At 41.0% G+C, this 18314-nt stretch overlaps 1 protein-coding gene across 1 annotated transcript in view; it reads right to left on the reverse strand.

Annotated features, from left to right (window-relative positions):
- Positions 1-18314, reverse strand: part of nos1apa (nitric oxide synthase 1 (neuronal) adaptor protein a) — a gene marked incomplete at both ends in the record, with an annotated part of 100503 nt that overhangs the window by 62571 nt on the left and 19618 nt on the right. Inside the window, 2 exons of the mRNA XM_080859602.1 lie at positions 6903-6961; positions 7720-7812. Coding sequence (XP_080715728.1) covers positions 6903-6961; positions 7720-7812 — 152 coding nt within the window. The remainder of the gene's footprint in view (positions 1-6902; positions 6962-7719; positions 7813-18314) is intronic.

Here is an 18314-nt window from a genome sequence, read left to right on the forward strand (position 1 = left end):
CATTAACTATAAAATGTCATCGGATATTCACTCTTTTGGATCGGATGAAACAAATGCCCTTTGCTTGATAGGTAGGAACTGTTATGCTCTGAAAGTTTGCTGTGCTAAAATGGGAATCAATAAGGAGATGATTAAATGGTCCTCTTATCACACTGTGGAGTGTTGGATTTCATCCAGGGCTCTTAAAAGTCTAGGGCTGCTATAGAACTCGACTGCTGGTGAACTGTGAAGACTTCCCACCAGACCGTACAAGTCTTCTTTCACTTCTTTCAAAAATGATTTTTTTTTTTTTAATTAAAAGGGAGGGGGGAAAAAAATCGTTCTTCAAAAAACTGACAAAACATTTTTCATATCTTTTTTGCCAAGCCATGCATTACTGGACAAATCCCTTACAAAAATGTTCAGTGAGGGCCCAATAGGCATTTGCACTCTGTGTTTGTACACCTTATTTTAAAATGGCTCTCACCTCAACTAAACATGGAGGTATATAAATAAAGATACCCGTAATTAACCACTTTAGCAAGATTATCCCAACAGCTAATCAGGATGAAGTGATTTAATTGACGTGAGACCTTTGTCTTATTTAATCTCTTAATTTGAGGCTTCAGTCGACACCGGTCCTCCACTAATTGAGAGGCTTGGCAAGGGTTAAGTATACTGGATCTGCTAAGCTGAGAACATACGGATCCAAAAACAACAAATATAAATAGTGGAGTCCAGTTTACAGCAGAGACATCATTGAAAATGCCACTTTCCTTGCTGTGTTGTATGTTAACATACAATGCTGTTCACCCTGTTTCTTCCTTTGTCCCTAGTTCAGATATTCCAGGAATGCAAACTACAAACGGTGTTGTAATGTGAGCCATGAACAGGTCATTTTTGTCAAAAGCGAAACGGTGAATAAGTGTTAACCGCAGTAACAATCAGCATGAAGTGGTTAAGTTGGTTAAAAAGATGTGCCTTCATTTGAAAATGTTACTGTGACAATATGCATGGCTTCTATAAGGCCTCATTTCACATTATTAGCCAATCAGACTCGGACATTAACATGTCTTAAGGGCACAGGACCTAAATCAGCCTGTGTGCTCATTAGACCAAGAAAGAGGGTGGGAGTCGTCATGCAGTTATCGGTAAATTCAGTCTTCCGTAGCCAAAGTTCCAGCAGCGTTGCATGGCACTATGAACCTGCTTGAGTCTGACTCGTTCTTTTCATGTCACCTGAAAATACCCTGACAAAAAAGACAACAATAGAAAGGCTGTGAAGCATTGGTCGAGTCAAACTCTGGAGAGAAGGCGCCAAAAGAACTTAACCTCAGGAAAAATTTGAATATGTGTTACAGAGGAACACGGCAGGTTAAGTTTTGGAGACAGTGTGAATATGGGAGCATGAGAGTGAACAGCGAGGATTACAGTACTTAACGATAAAGAATGCTTCACACTGGGGGTTGGTGAGTGAGTGGGTGGAGGAGAAGCTGGGACAATTATGCTGACAACAGGTCACTCTCTGAAACGCTGAGAAATATTCTGCACTGACCCTTCCCTACTAATCTCTTAATAATTACAGCGTTCGTACCCAGATCAAAGGCACCAGCACCCTGCTCTGGCGTTCCCAGCAATCCACCATTATGAGGACATGGAAAATAACAGCTAAACTGAGGACGACCGACCCCCAGACCAAAGCAAAGGCCAAACCCCAGGAAGCGGGGCCAGCAAGTTTTAATAAGCGAAGAACTTGCAAGTTGTTGAATTAATCATCTGAGGGGAGCTCCAGATTGGAATTGATTTGCCATTAGCAACCTATAGTGTCAAACATCTCTGCAATTAATTAAATTGGAATTAGTAGTGGGCGTACGCTGGCATTCTGAGCGAGGCATTCACAATTTCCTTAGCAGATGTAAACATGGTCGATGCAGAGCCAAGCACAAGGGGATGCTTACCAAGCATCTCCGGTGGTCTCCATTTGTGGACTTCATTTAGCTTTAGCTCCTTGTAAGTAGATTAAACTGTGATGAGGCAGAGAGAAAATACCACGTTTCAAGTGTGAATGTTAACAGAGGTAGTCTGAATAGGAGTTTGTCTTTTGTCTGTAGAATAGTGGTATGGATGGGCTTATTAGAGGACGGTGAGGAGGGAGAGGATTAGTGAAGGTGGCTGGTAAAAAAGGTTTGTTGTTTGTTAGTAGTCAAGAGGAGAGTTTTTTTGTGAGGAGTTGAATAAGCGAGATGATAAAATATGCTACAATGTTTCATAGAACTGCAGACCAACATTATGAGATCTGACATTAATCAGACTGACAAGTTGATGAGTATTTTCAGGCCCTTAACTTGGTGCAGCCACAATTCATTTGAGTGATTCATCTATGCATCTTATTGAGTGCTGTCTTTCAAATCTTTCAAACATCCTCAGTGCCAAGTGTTATTAACAGGGTATTCTCCTGCCAGGGTATTCCACTGCCAGAACACAACTTCACTTCAGATAGAATAACATCTGTTGTTCTAAATAGTTCTAAGTATTAAATAGGCCCTTTGTATTGAAAGTTTTTTTTTTGTTTTTGCTTTTTGACAGCAACTGCATATTAATTTGACAGTTCTCTCCTGACTGACTGCGAACTGAAAGCTAGAGGCTTTATGATTTAAAATGCCAATCACTCGCCTGTGTTTTATTTACTTAGGGAAGCAGTATTTTATGCGTAATGAAACTTTTCATGGCATTTAAACTGTTAGTTATTAGCACTAATGCATTTCATGTATGTGTATTTCTCAAATGAACAAAAATAACAGAATGATTAGATGAGGAACACACCTTCCACAGTCCAATACAGCATTTTTCATCATGAAACACAAGGCACACTGTGCTCTAGGGTTGCTTTCAGGACTTCGATTGCCTTTTTGAAACTAGGAGCCAAGTTTCCCAGACGCTGGTCGCTCTTGATAAGTATTATAGTTTGACTTTGAAACTATCTCAATATGCGGTGCGATGAAATGCGTTCAGATGGTCCCAGAGTTAATTTGTAAATCCCTCACCAGAGTTGTTCTGGCAATACCAAGCTGAGCGGTTAATTTTCAAAGCCTTCCTTGGTGAGAACATTACAGAGACATGACGGGGGTGTTAACACAGGCACACAATCATCTTACCGACATCATTGATCAAGGCTTCTGGGCAAAAAAGTCGACACCTGTAATTTATCAGCAGGGGATCTACAGAGACACTGAGCTGACAAGTACACCCGCTCATGCACTTCTACTCCCACCAACTGCAGCTTTTTTGTGGCATCTCGTTTGTGTTTATCAGTGCACCACAGCAAGATGGTGGGGGGTGACCACTTCACACACAGAAGAAAGGTCTCTATTCTGATCCGCTGGGTGTGAGGAGTCCGTGGAGATGCAGCATTATTATAACTGGCAGGTCAGCTATGCTGATCCATAATGATGGACTACTGCACCTAGAGGTTATTCCCCTGACTCCACACCTCCCGGGGGAGTCTGTGTTAACGTAATGACTCAGAGATGATGGCTAGCATGTCATGAACATGCAGGCACTAATGGGCCATATTCATAAAACGCCGCTGATGGCTCAGTGTCGCAAAGACTGACACATAGGCTACCACCAGTGTTGTGCATGAACACGTTCATTTTTACGAGAACTGAACGCAACTTAATTAGAAATAATGAATTTGAACGGTGAACACGTTCATATTATCTGGGTCCGGTGCAACTGAGGTCTAGCTAAAACGTTACGGAATGTTTTCCTTCTACTGAGGAATGACGCTTTCTAAATCGAATGCTTGCAACCTGTCATTGCTCAGTACCTGTTAAAAAGGCCATAGTAATTATTGCCAAGACAGAGCATGTTTCGGTAAATGACCATATTTGGTAATTGCGTTGGTCATGTGATAGTGTTTCGATTTCTCTTCACGGCTTATTTAGATGGAGTGGCAGTTAACGTCCATGTAGCCTATACTGTATGTAAGTTTGACTTTGTAGCCTACCTTGTCATTATGTGTTGTGTTATAGTTTAGCTTGCTCATAATTGTTACGAGCACTGTCAGTTAATTAATCCATCATGATGGTAGTGTTCGTGAACTGGCTTAGCATAACTCGCTTAGCATAAACTGCTAATGTACAAATTACATGTTACAGGGTTTACCTTTACTAACTAATGAGCGGTCTTACATGCTCTTGTACATGCTCTTGTATATCTAAGATTAATTAATTAGGTTGCATTCTTACCGTTAGTTCCATGTATAATTCATTATTTAAATGGTACAACAGGGCTGTGCATCTGATAAAGTTTCCGACAGTAAAAATCGTACCTTTCTGTGCAAACTATGTCCTCCTGGAAAATTAGCAATTATTTAAAAAAAATGAAAATGAACTGAACTGAACAATGAACGAGTTTCAGAATTTAAATGGTGAACTATGAGCGTGAACGATTCATATTTACTTGTATGAACTGAACTTTGAACTAGTTCATGAGAGGTGTGAACGTACACAACACTGGTTACCACACATACACTCATTCACACACACACACGCACACACACACACACACACACAAACACACGCACACACTCTCACACTCATACTCACACTCACACTCACACTCACACTCACACTCACACTCACACTCACACTCACACACTCACACTCACACTCACACACTCACACTCACACTCACACTCACACTCTCTCTTGAGCAAGGACAGTGCCCTCATTTAAATGATTTGGCAGCTTTGAGGTGAAAGCATTTGGGAGGGTGTTTCTTACAGTGCTGAGACAGATATTTAGCCTGATTTCTTGGACTTAATCCAGCACTTAAGTCCAGCAATGACATTGACTGAAGGATACAAGGTGCTGATAAACACAAACATGTATTAATGTATAAAAATGGTGCATCAACTTTGAAAAACTATCTACCATACAGCCAACTTCACAAACATGTACTGGCAATAGACCAATAACCCAATTCTACTGTTTGAATAGAACTTGTAAACAGTGCTGACTCATCATCTTGAGCCCTTGGAGCTAAAACCAACTGCGAACATGTCGTTTTTTAGATAACATAATTTCTCAGAGAAACATGCTGCTGTTTGTTCTATATTCCACAGCCACACTGAGCAACCAAGCAGAATAAATATCAACAGCCCAATTCCCAGTTGGCTCTACTTCTTAGAGAAAAGGAGAGAAAGAGAGAGAGAGATAGAGAGAGAGAGAAAGAAAGAGAGAGACAGAGAAATAGAGGGAGAGAGAAATAGAGAGAAAGAAAGAGAGAGAGAGAGAAAGAGAGAGAGAGACAGAGAGCTCTGTTTCTCATTCATTCTGTCTTGGGCTTTCAGAGGCAACTGGAGGCAGGGCTATCACCACACTGGCTGGTCTTTTGTGTGGTCCGTCATCTGTTCACTTCTCATCTAGTTCTCAGAGGGCCAGCCTCATATAGCAAATGCCGACAGATTTGGAGTGATATAAATGTTCCATGCTTGCTTTTGCTGGGAACTGGCTTGGCAATTTTCTCTTTCTTGTAAGTATGTGTGTGTGTGTTTGTGTGCCTGTGTGAGTGCGTATGTATGAGAAGAAGTGTGTGTGTGTACACAGTGATTAATGCTGCAGACACAGCTCTGTACTTTTCCCATTTTTCATCAAATATGTCTGAGCCTTGAAATCTCCCAAACCTTGTGTGTGTATTTGTGAATGTCTCTCTCTCTCTCTCTCTCTCTCTCTCTCTCTCTGAGTGTGTGTGAGTGTGTGTATGCATTGGGGGGCTGAATGAAAGATTGCTACCTGGCAAAGGCTACCTTCTCAGTGCTCATGCACAGCCAGCTGAAAGATAGGGGGGCAGCCCATCCACCAGACTAATCCTGTGATTTGGACTCCAACCACAGCCTCTCATTATCTGCTCTCTGAAAGACACGGAGTGCAAATAATACACTGCGCTCTTCAGCGGAGTGCTCCTGGAGGCCCCGGCCATCTCCAAACTTTTCCATTTTCACCTCAGACTGCTAAAAGGGAGGCGTGACACTGGGTGTGTGTGTGTGTGTGTGTGTGTGTGTGTGTGTGTGTGCTTGCTTGACTGCACACAGATGTGCAACAAGGCACAGCATTCATCTGCATTCACCTGGCTGCAATACCTACAGGGAAAAATGGGACGTTTGCTCCTATGCTATTGTCTTGATATGACATGTTTTATGGGTCGAGTTTGAGAAGACCACCAAAATTTAGAAGTGTTACATTTAAAAAAAAATAAGCCCCCATTTAATAGTAGTCCATTCATAAAATCCTTCTGGACAGTGGCTTCCGTTTATTGCTTATAAATTGACATTCATTTACTCCATTACAACAACAGAAGACATTAAGTGGACTCAACCGTTTGTGCGCTTAGAATGGTGGCACAGCCTAGACAAAACATATGGGAGGTGTGCTGAACAGAATTAAGAGTTCAGTTGGAAATGACCATGCTTGGATTTAGCCATGAGCCACAATTACGTTCTTACTCTTCACTGCATTCCATCAGCATCACCTCCAACCACACGCTGATGCTGTGAGACTGGTTTAACATCCTCTAGAACCCTTTATATAATGCATTGGGTTTTGGTATTAGTCTTTTACCAATTATCTTGTAAGCGCAGACTTCAAAGCCAAACCAAAGCCTTAGTCAGAAGGCCAACAACGAGACAAACTAGGTTCTAGGGCCACACCTGGGGGAACTTTGTGCTAGACTTGTCCTTGACACTCTCTCACACACACTCACACACACACTCACACACACACACACACTCACACACACACACACACACACACACACACACACACACACACACACACACACACACACACACTCACACACACTCACACACACTCTTCACACACACAGCCTTATTATACACACTTCGCCATTTGGATTCTTACCTGTATATGGGGTCTTGCATCACCATCATCTTGCTTTCATCCCAAGTCCATTCTTTTTTCTGTAAGAATGCAAGAGTGGAAAGATCCAAATATGTATAAAGTAAATTAAAAATCCAAACTCTAGAGCGGAGCAAAACTGCTCACATTTTCACAAAGTTTTCACAAAGACAGCACCAACACCATTAGCCATTTTGCACTTATTGCACCTACAGGCCCAGCTAACTGTATCAAGTCACACAATCCAAAAACATAAGGCCATGGTCCTAAGGGTAAAAAGGGGATTTATTATGGCCATGTGGGGATAGGAGGGCACAGAAATTCCACCAACTGATGAACCTATGGCATATGGCCTTATGGCAGTCACCTGTGCACTTGTGAGAGATAAGTGATTCCATTAGGCCTCGATGTCTACCCACATGAACACAGGTACCCTGGAGCCATATGACCTGACAAGAGGTGGGACGATGGAGGACTCAATTAGGCGCCCTCAAGTGGACTAACCCTAATTGAATCAAGCTTGAAAGACATGTTCAAACTGGATTAGCCTCCAAGGAACCAACGTAAATGATGACAAGCCGGTTCCTCCATCAAAACCAGGATTTCCTGTCAAGATTCTGCATTGATTGAATATATTAGCCCTCCTCCATTTCATCAAGCCATATTGATTGCCCTGCACTCCTGACAAACAGACAACAATCTCCTCCAATTAAGCCAGCCTATTTCCCAGAAAAAATAAAGAACGGTCAGTCACATTTTGCCAAAGGCTGTCTATCTGATTGTAGTGAAAAGTAAATGGAGGCAACATTACCTTGCTTACCTTTTTCTTTTTCCGTAGTATCACCTTCACCCCATCCACAGACACCACGATGTTGACTTTCTTTTTCTTGATATTCTTTACTTTGAATTCATACTGTGTAAAGAAGACATGAGAAGGATAAACAGTCAGTCAGCAGCCATTAACTCACTCAAATCCAGTGAACTCTCCTGACTTAAGAGTGACAGTGTTAATTCGATGTCATGAAAGAGAGTGGTGCAAGTGTTTTAATAAGACCACTTCCACTTCAGCCGACACACAAAAACAAACGTTTTCCCATGAATGACTCATGGTGAGGTGCACATGTCATCTTATTCAGGTCACAGAGATCAAACTAATGATATTAAAAGACAAGGGCCTTGTTTGAAAGTGTACACAAAGTCCTCCGCTATTCACATTAAATTAAATGGAGTCAAGTGATACAAGCAAATGGCGTTGAGGGGCATTGAATGAAAGCTAGAAGAAGAAGAAGAAGAAGAAGAAGAAGAAGAAGAAGAAGAAGAAGAAGAAGAAGAAGAAGAAGAAGAAGAAGAAGAAGAAGAAGAAGAAGAAGAAGAAGAAGAAGAAGAAGAAGAAGAAGAAGAAGAAGAAGAAGAAGAAGAAGAAGAAGAAGAAGAAGAAGAAGAAGAAGAAGAAGAAGAAGAAGAAGAAGAAGAAGAAGAAGAAGAAGAAGAAGAAGAAGAAGAAGAAGAAGAAGAAGAAGAAGAAGAAGAAGAAGAAGAAGAAGACACAGTGTGGCCACTTTAGGGACACCTTGCTGTGCTCTGGAACCAAACAGCTGATGATATCTTTTGTTTACCACTTTTCACCCACATTCCTTTAAAAAGCACACATTGACCGCTGACTTCCTGTTTGTCTCAGACATAATTAGATTGCTTGGGCCACTAGTAATGGCAATCCCAGCAGGAGATGGGTAGGCTGAGGGTGCATGTTGAAGCCAAGAATCAATCTACACATGCTTGATGTTCTGTAGAGGCAGCTGCTTTTCACATGTGACAATGGTTCCATGAGTTACTTGTTACTTGGTCAAAAATAGGGTGCCAAGATCCTTCCGTCCAGAGGGCCCTTTGTTCTGTGATTATATATATATAAAGGGAAGAGAGCGATTGTTCTGCAGGTCAGAATATCCATTGTGCTGCACTATTATTATTTATATTAAGCATCTTTGAGAATTGTTAAAATACACTATTAATGTGATGTATTATTGTAATTGTTATTATTATTATCATTATTATTATTATTATTACTACTATTACTATAACTACTATTAGTGGCAACGGGTCTGCTACGTTCATTGGTTCATTGTTCATGTACAAACTTTCAACACATTTTAATGCAAAGCAGTACCTGTGATTTAAGGAAATCGAGGATTGATGAATGAAATTATTCACTGCTTTATCATATATTCATATTTAGAAACTGTGCATATCCACAATTAAATCATGTCCTATCTTATTAACTGTCCTTGTTGAGATTATATGTTTTTAGGTCTACATGGTTTACCTCCATGTAGGAGTACCAAGCTATTTTCATTCTGTTGTTCTTGCTCCTTTCTGTGTCTGCACTAGCTTGAAGGCCCAACAATATCGACTAACATTTCACAAAACAGCCACTCAAATCCTTAACCACACTGCACTAGATAAAGTCAGTCTCTTGTATGAAGATTGTATCCATTTCCCTGACCATGTGCATTAAGTCAGGAGCAATGAACAACATGCATTTACAGGATGTGCAGTAAATAGTTTTAAATCCTTCCACAGAGGGCAAAAACATTTAAACAGGAGTGTCATATGAGGTGTTGGTTTTCTTATAGCCTCAGAGACTTAAGTGCTTATATCCTGCAGGTACTACGGCTTACTACAGACAGGACAGGAAATGGTCGTCCCATGATAGGGGCATTTCAAAACCCATGTCTTGAGCAAGTCTCGACAACATAACATTCAGCAAGTCTGATTAACTGTGTGAAGTGTCATGGTTTGAAATGTCAAATGTCTTGCTTATGGTTTACAGCATGCCTAGACCCATAAATAAAAGATGGCCTTTTGCAGGGAATGTGTCTCAGCTCAGGAAAGACTTAATCATTGTTTCACCACAGTGAGAATCGCCAATATAAGCATAGTTTGTCAAGGAACAATCCTAAACAATGCTTATCAGAGTCAAACGAAGGGGATCACTGCAAATGAGGTATTCACACATTGGTCATTATACTTCTGTACAGTTCACAACGCAGTCGTCCAATCAAGCTAAAATCAGATACACAAAAACTAAATCTAATCCAAAAAACTGAAAATCTTCACATTAGCCGTCAGGATGGAAACGCTGACAACCATTACTGCTTAGTTATTACATACAAGAGAAGCATCACACACCCAATGGACTTTGATTTCAGTCCACCCGGTGACATGACTTAGATGGTCTTTACAAAAAACAACAGCTTTGATCAGTGTCTATGGTGTAAAACAGACTGCTGAAGTAAAATGTCTACAGCTTCTTTCGGCCTTTTACAGAGAACACTCTGCTGTTACTGCCATGGCTCAAAGAGTTAATCTTATTCCACATGACATGTGTAACTTAATGAGTTACTTAATCGAGTGAATTATTAGATCTCAGTACGATAAAGCTTAAACTATATTCAGTCTCAATTGGTGACCCTCATAGAATGCTCACTTATCATTTCAAATTATGCCTTTTCTAATTGGATGTTCAACAACACATGAAATTGCTGGATAAACCCAATGTAATTACCTCTTATGATGGTAAAAAAGAAACCTGCACACTATTCATTTTTTTTATAGCAGATCAAAAAGTCCTCTCCTCTCAATGGGAATGCCATTAATCACTTTAATTCACCAATATCAAATTCACTATTTGTGCTTAAAGTTCATTTTGCATGAAGGGATGCTTTGCTAAATGGTTTTAAATATCTGAACTTCTTATTGAAACATCTGACTAAGGATGCTGCAAAAGACAATGCACTGCAACATTAGACTGCACCAAGCACCACCACACACTAGTCAAATTATCACCGTGGTCGTTTCATTGAATTCAACTCCAGTTTGCAGTTTACAGTTTACAATTCATCTAGATTCTTGAACCAAAGAGATCAATCACTTCAACACGGAGGTGATTTAGAGAGGGAAAGAGTGGGAGACTGAAAGCTGAGAGGAAGGAGTGGGGTGGTCAGTGGGTGCAGCATCTAATAAAAACACACCTACACACACTTGACAGACTGACAGCAAATAGAGCCTGTTTACTTCTGCTACCAGGCTCCAGTTATCAAATATAGACTGGACCTCTACACAACCTCAAGACCTCAAGGAGTCTCTGCCATATAATATAAACATTACTACCAGAGTGGGGTGAACAACACCTTGTAGCAGGTTGCATGTATGAACACAAACATATAGAAAAATCTGAACCCTAAGGGCACCTGGAAAATGGAAACGTAGGCATAGTTTCACAAAATAAATGGCCAAGCCTGAGAAACACACAGCTTACGGGGAAGGGTAAGATGGGACACTTGTGTAGAAATTACACTTAGCGACATCCACCAATTAAATATAGCTGAGAAAACAACAAAAAGGGCAAGAGCAAAGTAAATTGGCTATGATTCATCTACTAAGCTGAAAACTATGAGCATGTGCCTGCATTCTGATGGATCCATGTGCTCTGGCAATGTAATGTTTTACTCTATACTGCTGACACCTGGAAAGACTTTACTGCAAAGGGAACACATTTGTTCAAGCATCTCTCAGGGAATCTCGTCTGTCTGTCAGGTAAATGGCTTTATGGGCAATTCCATTAGTCTAGCTACCATAAGTTGTCACAGAATATGATCGACTGTTCCCCTATCTGTGTAGGAAGGGAGCCAGGAAACAGAACAAAAACCAACTGGCTGAGCATATCCTGTAGACTGGCTGCTAGTCTTTGAATGTTTTAACGCATGGCTACGAATTACTTCTGATTAATCTGATGGCGATCCTTTATGTCTCTAAGAGCTGCTACTTGCCATTCAACGCAGTGCTGTATCCATGGATACTAAAAACACTTAGATGAAAGGTGTTTCCATAGCGACTCAAAGATATGTTCCCAAGATTTTTTGCCATATTGTGTTTCTCTGAAATGTTATTTCCAGTGAAAATCATCCACTAATGAGAAGTCTTAAAACAACACCCATGACACAAAAAGCATTGCCTCAATCATACTTTTAATGATAAAACAAAAAATGTTATGTTGCCAATAAGGCAATGGCTGGAAGCTATCTGAGAAGTCTAACCTTGTCAGAACAGTCAAAACTTAAAAAGTGCAAACATCTTTACATCTTAAAAGACCCAAACCATTTAAGTCTTAAAAGGCATAACCACAAACTTGCAATGGAATCTTAAACAGCACTCGTCCACTATCCCCATCCATGAGACTCTCATCTCAAATCCAATTAGAGACATAAAGCCCTTTGGCAATACAATCTTTAAAAAAAAAGGGATCAGCCTATTACGCGACACCCCGACTGAACATCTCACATGAAAGATTGTGAGTCAGAAAAGAGTGGGTTGTAGCCAGGGGAGGGTTACGAATCCTCTGATTTTCTAACTCTTGCACATTCACTGACTTCACAAAACCCTGCAATTCAAATGGAATAGGTGGAGCAGCCATTGCTGTTTATTCACTTCTCTATGAGGCCTCTTGGTGCTGTTCATGTTTCTGACATTTTCTAAAGCTTTAAGGCAATCAATCATCTGGAAAACTTTGAAGCAGAAGGGGCTAAGGTATCGCCACTTTCTGTTTTTGTCTGCTTGAGTGAAGATTTATTTCGACAGGGTTATTGTTAACAGCATTATAGTGATTTCGGACAACCTTACCTATTAAGAATTTCACAGCTTTGATTGGTTAGAATGTCTGAAATATTTCCAGGTATTAGGCTAAAGACACATTCATAACCCTTTTGTTTCAGCTGAAAGTTGGACGTTTGCTAGAAGTTCAAATCAATGCTCTGCTCACTGCATTCCCAAGTAAATCCAAAGTCAAATCAATCACCTTCATCCATCCTAAAATGTGGTCGATGCTAATGTCTAATGACTAATAAATCGCCATGCCTTATTTCTTCATACATGTTTGGCATGAACAGAGCCTCGTTGTTTGTGTTTAATGGATAAAATACTGACGCAGCATAAAGAATGTGGTGTTCTGGTTCCCAGATGAAATTTTCAGACTCAGTTTTCCTCATACATAAAAGTTCACTTTCAAAGGCTTCGGCAACACTATAACACTTCATTTTAATAGCGAAATAAAGTCCTTTTTACAATGCAAATGATGGCTGACATAAACATGGATTGTGCTCTGCAGAGTTTATGTGGGTGGCACACATTCTTTTCTGGCTCTGGTTCACCATTAACCTTAAGCTATTTTGTCCCTCTTCAGGTGTGATCACCCTCTTAGAAGAGCAAATATTTATGATGGTTCCCACAATTATATTTTCGGAGAGAAAAAGGGAAACATTCATAAAGCTTGTGTTAAGGTAATTATTTCGATTCAGGTAAGATCACCGCTTTCATTCTTTCCATCTGATTGTTAGTTTTATGACATGATTAATAGACACATGATCAGAGATCACATTCTGTCTATACTTTTTCATAACACATCCCCTTATCAACCAGAGTTGTATTCACACTGTTGGATTTAATCATTACGTGACTATCACCACAGCGTTTCATTTCAGCCTTCTTAGGATGTCAGCATCAAGGAATGGGTTTCACACACAGTATGTGAAGCTGAGCATGGGCACATTTCAACTGCATTTCAGAAAGCACAGATAAAAGTGGTTTCACTTCCTTAACTGTCAAAACCTTTGTACTCTAACAACCAGATCCGTGTGTCATTATTTTAGTGTTCATTACCTCACGGTTAAAAATGACCTGTTTCTCAGTGTGCAATCCACAGGTCTTTAAGGGTCTTTGTCAGATGAGTAGACAGCCCTTTATCAGTGAAATTAAACTGATGCAGCAACAGCACGGCAACCATCTGGATACTTTAACAGATGACACAAAAAGCATTTGAGGCACAAATAAACTCATTTGAAATGTCTCTCCCAGACACACACAGTATCATGCACCCTGCATAAGTCCAAGATAAATACAATTCAATACCTTTCCTGCTTATTGATGGCCCCATCATATAAAAAGAGCCCTCATTCTTAACCACCATAAATAGTAACCTGCTTTCATATCTTTTTCAAACTCTCTTTGGCAGACAAAATGATCTTTAGGAGATGGGGTTTGCAAGGTTCCATCTGTTATATTTGTTGATTAAATGGAGTGATGCTGGTTTGTCATAAAAAAAAATGCCTCTCAAAGATTGCCTTCTCTCTGTAGAATACTACCAGCTCAATCTCAGGTACTTAATTGTCCACCCATTTCCCCTTCAGGTGATAGCGGACAGAGAAAACCACCAATCAGATCTGCAGGATTAAAATGTTGGATGGTACAGGCTGTCTCGGAGATGAAGCTGCAGCAGTGATCAAAGGCTCCCTCACTACAAGTTATAACCTCCGCTGGCCAGGGTAGATACCACTGGCTGGGCTTACACAAACAATGTCTACTCTTCTCTTCATTGTGCCGTGGAAAGGGAGGCATTTAAAATTCCCTGATAGTTTGAACAGACTGCACAATAACCCAAGTCTTCCTCGGTTAATGTGGCCTTTGTGAGTGAGGAGTAAGCTCCAAAGAAGAGGTGGGGTTAAAAGGTTGGAGGGGGAGGGGGGGTTGATCGTTCCTCCTTCACCACAAAGAGCATTTTTCAGAGTAGTCATTAGCAGCATGGAGCCTGTAGAGCCCTCTCGCCAAGCCAGCTGGAAACCAGTGATATGCACATTTCTCTGCTCTAATGAAAAAAACTCCACTAAGAGTACTGGATAGGGGTTGGGGGGGTGTCAGACTAATGTGGAAACCGAAATGATGACCGCAGCATTCCTGTGCCCAAGTGGAATCATGGAAATGGCTTTTTTATTATCTTGGCTGGCCAAACTGGTCTGCTGTGTGACGTTATCATCCTGACAAGACCGGTCCAGGAAGAAGGAGGGCTCAGAGGATGTAAGCCACTGGATAAGCACAGCATGACACCCAGCCCTTTTCCCCCAAGGGATTCCCAGCCCCGTGGCAAGCCCATGGTCCTTTTATCATCATAGTAGTGTCACAGAGCTTTGAGAATGCCTGGCTACTGCAGCCTGAGACAGACAGACACAGACAGACACACACACACACACACACACACACACACACACACACACACACACACACACACACACACACACACACACACACACACACACACACACACACACACACACACACACACACACACACACACACACACACCTTCCTGCCCTATCTGTTTGGAAAGTCTTCAGCAGGAGCGTGGATGGTGGTGGTTGATGTGCATGGAAAAAGACAACATTCCACAGACCTGGTGTCTGGCTGGTTGCACTGACAACAGGAGCTAAGTTAAAGCAGAATTAATTGTAAATCTTGGAGCAAGTCGGCAGGGTGCGGGAGCCATAGCTCCCCACGCAAGTGATTACAGAGAGCTCTCTTCATCTCTGGCTTTAGGCGGGGAAAGCCTCTGAGCACAAAACCAAAATGGCTCCAGGGTGCACTCTCTGCTCTGCAGCCAAAGCCGCACAGTTGGCGAGCGGCATTCGCTGCTCTACATCATGTAGGCCACATACTGGTGACACTTGCTGCCAAAGAAACCCATGCTCAGTGATTTCTGCCTGTTGTGTCAGGGAGAGGCAAATTACGCACACAAATGATTGTGGTATAGAAATAACATTTAAGTTGTGATAAAACCTTTTACTTATTTAAAAGGGTCACAAGGCAAAAAGGCTGCTCTGTCTTACTGATGTTTTTACTTGTTGGTGACATAGATGGTTGGTGAATTTTTTCCTCAGATTGTATACACAGGCCACAGCCCAAAACAAACACCCACTAGATAACTGTGTAGCTCATCTATTTGTGAGGCAAGCGCACAGTGGGGCAGTTGGTATGTAATTAAAGCTTGCCAAAAAGACATAAGAATATTCAAGGATCAAGGGACTATTTCTCCACAATGATGTGCATTGTGCATTCAAACAGCTTTGGATAGGAAAACTTGACAAATTTGTCAGCTATTTACCTTCTTGCCATTAGTATTCCCGCATTCCCAAGTAAATCCAATTTAAAATGAATCACTTTCATCCATCCTAAAATGTGGTTGATGCTAATGTCTAATGACTAATAAATCGCCATGCCTTATTTCTTCATACATGTTTGGCATGAACAGAGCCTCGTTGTTTGTGTTTAATGGATAAAATACTGACGCAGCATAAAGAACGTGGTGTTCTGGTTTCCAGATGAAATTTTCAAACTCAGTTTTCCTCATACATGAAAGTTCACTTTCAAAGGCCTCGGCAACACTATAACACTTAATTTTAATAGCGCAATAAAGTCCTTTTTACAATGCAAATGATGTCTGACTTACAAATGGATTGTGCTCTGCAGAGTTGATGTGGGTGGCAAACATTCTTTTCTGGCTCTGGTTCACCATTAACCTTAAGCCATTTTTCAGGTGTGATCACCCTCTTAGAAAAGCAAACTTTTAAACTTTTGAGAAAAGCTAACTTCAAGAAAGCGTAGGTAAAAATACTGCCTTAGAGAAAGACTCACTACTATACTTTATTATTTATGTTCCATAATGGGATCCCAGGGACGTGCTATTGATGTATTGTACCTTTCAATACTTGGACTTCCCAATTTCTTCCACATCAACTTTTTATGTACTTTCACAAACCAGTGGGATTCAAAACAATGACTCCAGGCTATATATTCCACTAACCTCTTCAAGAAAATAAGTAACTGAGTGTAATCATAAACTGAGGTTAATGAGATATTTGGCAAAGTGACTGGGGTGTGCCTCTCTTGAGAGCTATTTGTCTAAGAGCCTTCCATTAGTATGCCAGTGGGACAATATCCAGTTCGACACTGGAGAGCTATGGCTGTGTGCTGTAATTGACAGGCGGGGGGAATAGACATGCTTTAGGATTATATCCTTCACGCCTCAATGTTTTTCAAACAAACTCACATCTCAAGTTTGAGACAGATGTGGCAGGAAGGCAGTGCAAAGACTGAGCCTCCGTTTCAAGGCAGAAGGACCATAGCAGCAGTATATGTGGAGTTTTATCAGCCAGAGTAATTTCTGATCAATTATAGCAACAAAGGAACATTACAGCAGTTCTATAGCAGATTAATCTTAAAGAATGAAAAGTTAAGTTAATATAATTAATACTAACAATTGTCCAACTGCTAACACCCTTACTGCAAATAAGATTATTCCCTTAACTATATTGTTAATATTCGGCCCGTCTAAAGAAACTGCTTGAACTGGACTCAATTCAATATTGGGGCATTATGACTTGTCAAAGAAGGATAGCCAGATAAGCTGGCCTAATAAAGCTTTATGGAAATGTACCAAAGGTTTTAACTTTCCGTAGTCATCTGGCGTTTCTGAATATGTAATGCACTTCCCTATTCTCCTTGTCTAAAGCCTTTGAGGTAATTTGCCCTCCCTCCCTTCTCCCTCCTGCTCCTGCTCCTGCTCCTGCTCCTGCTCCTGCTCCTGCTCCTGCTCCTGCTCCTGCTCCTCCTACTCTCCACAGTTATGTTACATTGCTTCTGTAAAGTACAGGCTTCGGGTGAGCTCAAGAAAACACAAAGTGAAGAAAGTCAAGTCTTACACAATACGTATTTAAACTTCCAAATATCAGGAGAGGGCTTCCAGAACTCACAGTGGAAGACTGCTTTGATCTTATCTGCCCGGTTCAAACACTTCTGCCTTCAAATAAATCAACAGCACTGAAGGACTGAAAACAGAACAAAAACAAATTAACTGAAAACTGAAAACGGAGAAGATGGTGGTGGTGGTGGTGGTGGTGGTGGGGGGGGGGGGGGGGTGGCACAAAAGTGAACAAGGACAGTTGTCTGCATGTGGTCTGATCAGTGGGCCTCATAAAAAAAGATAGCTCCGCTAGTTGCTGCGCTAAAAGGGTTCTCCAGCTCCCTTTTTTTCTTTTGGAGATTGTTCTGATACTCGGGAGTTTTCCCACTCTCTCTCATGTGTGTTTGACAGATTAAAGAGAAGCGCTCCAATTTGCACTGCTAACTAATATGTAATGGTTGAGTGTGTTGTACTTCTTTTACATGTCGACCTAAAAATGGCATCACTGCACTGGATTACATTTAGGGTACACAGAGATGATCTTACTGCAGATTAGGATAAACAGAAGTATGTACTAAGAGAAACTACATGCATATTTTCAATGTAGTGTTATTATTGTATTCTGCTGTGGAGGAGAGCTGTGCCATTAAGTATACAGACTGAGCAAATTCAGACCCCGTCTAGCCTGTCTAGCCTTTAACTCCCAGACTTGTAAATTATCTGACTTTCTTTGAAAAAAACTCTTAACAGCTTTGTTGGAGCTGAAGCGCTGACAAGCACGGCCATTTATTTCAAGTAGGAGTCCTTATGTGGAGCAGGTTTCGTGGCCTGGTACCTTCACAGGGCTGAGTCCT

The sequence above is a fragment of the Sprattus sprattus genome, assembly GCF_963457725.1.
Source record: "Sprattus sprattus genome assembly, chromosome: 2".
Taxonomy (NCBI): Eukaryota; Metazoa; Chordata; class Actinopteri; order Clupeiformes; family Clupeidae; genus Sprattus; species Sprattus sprattus.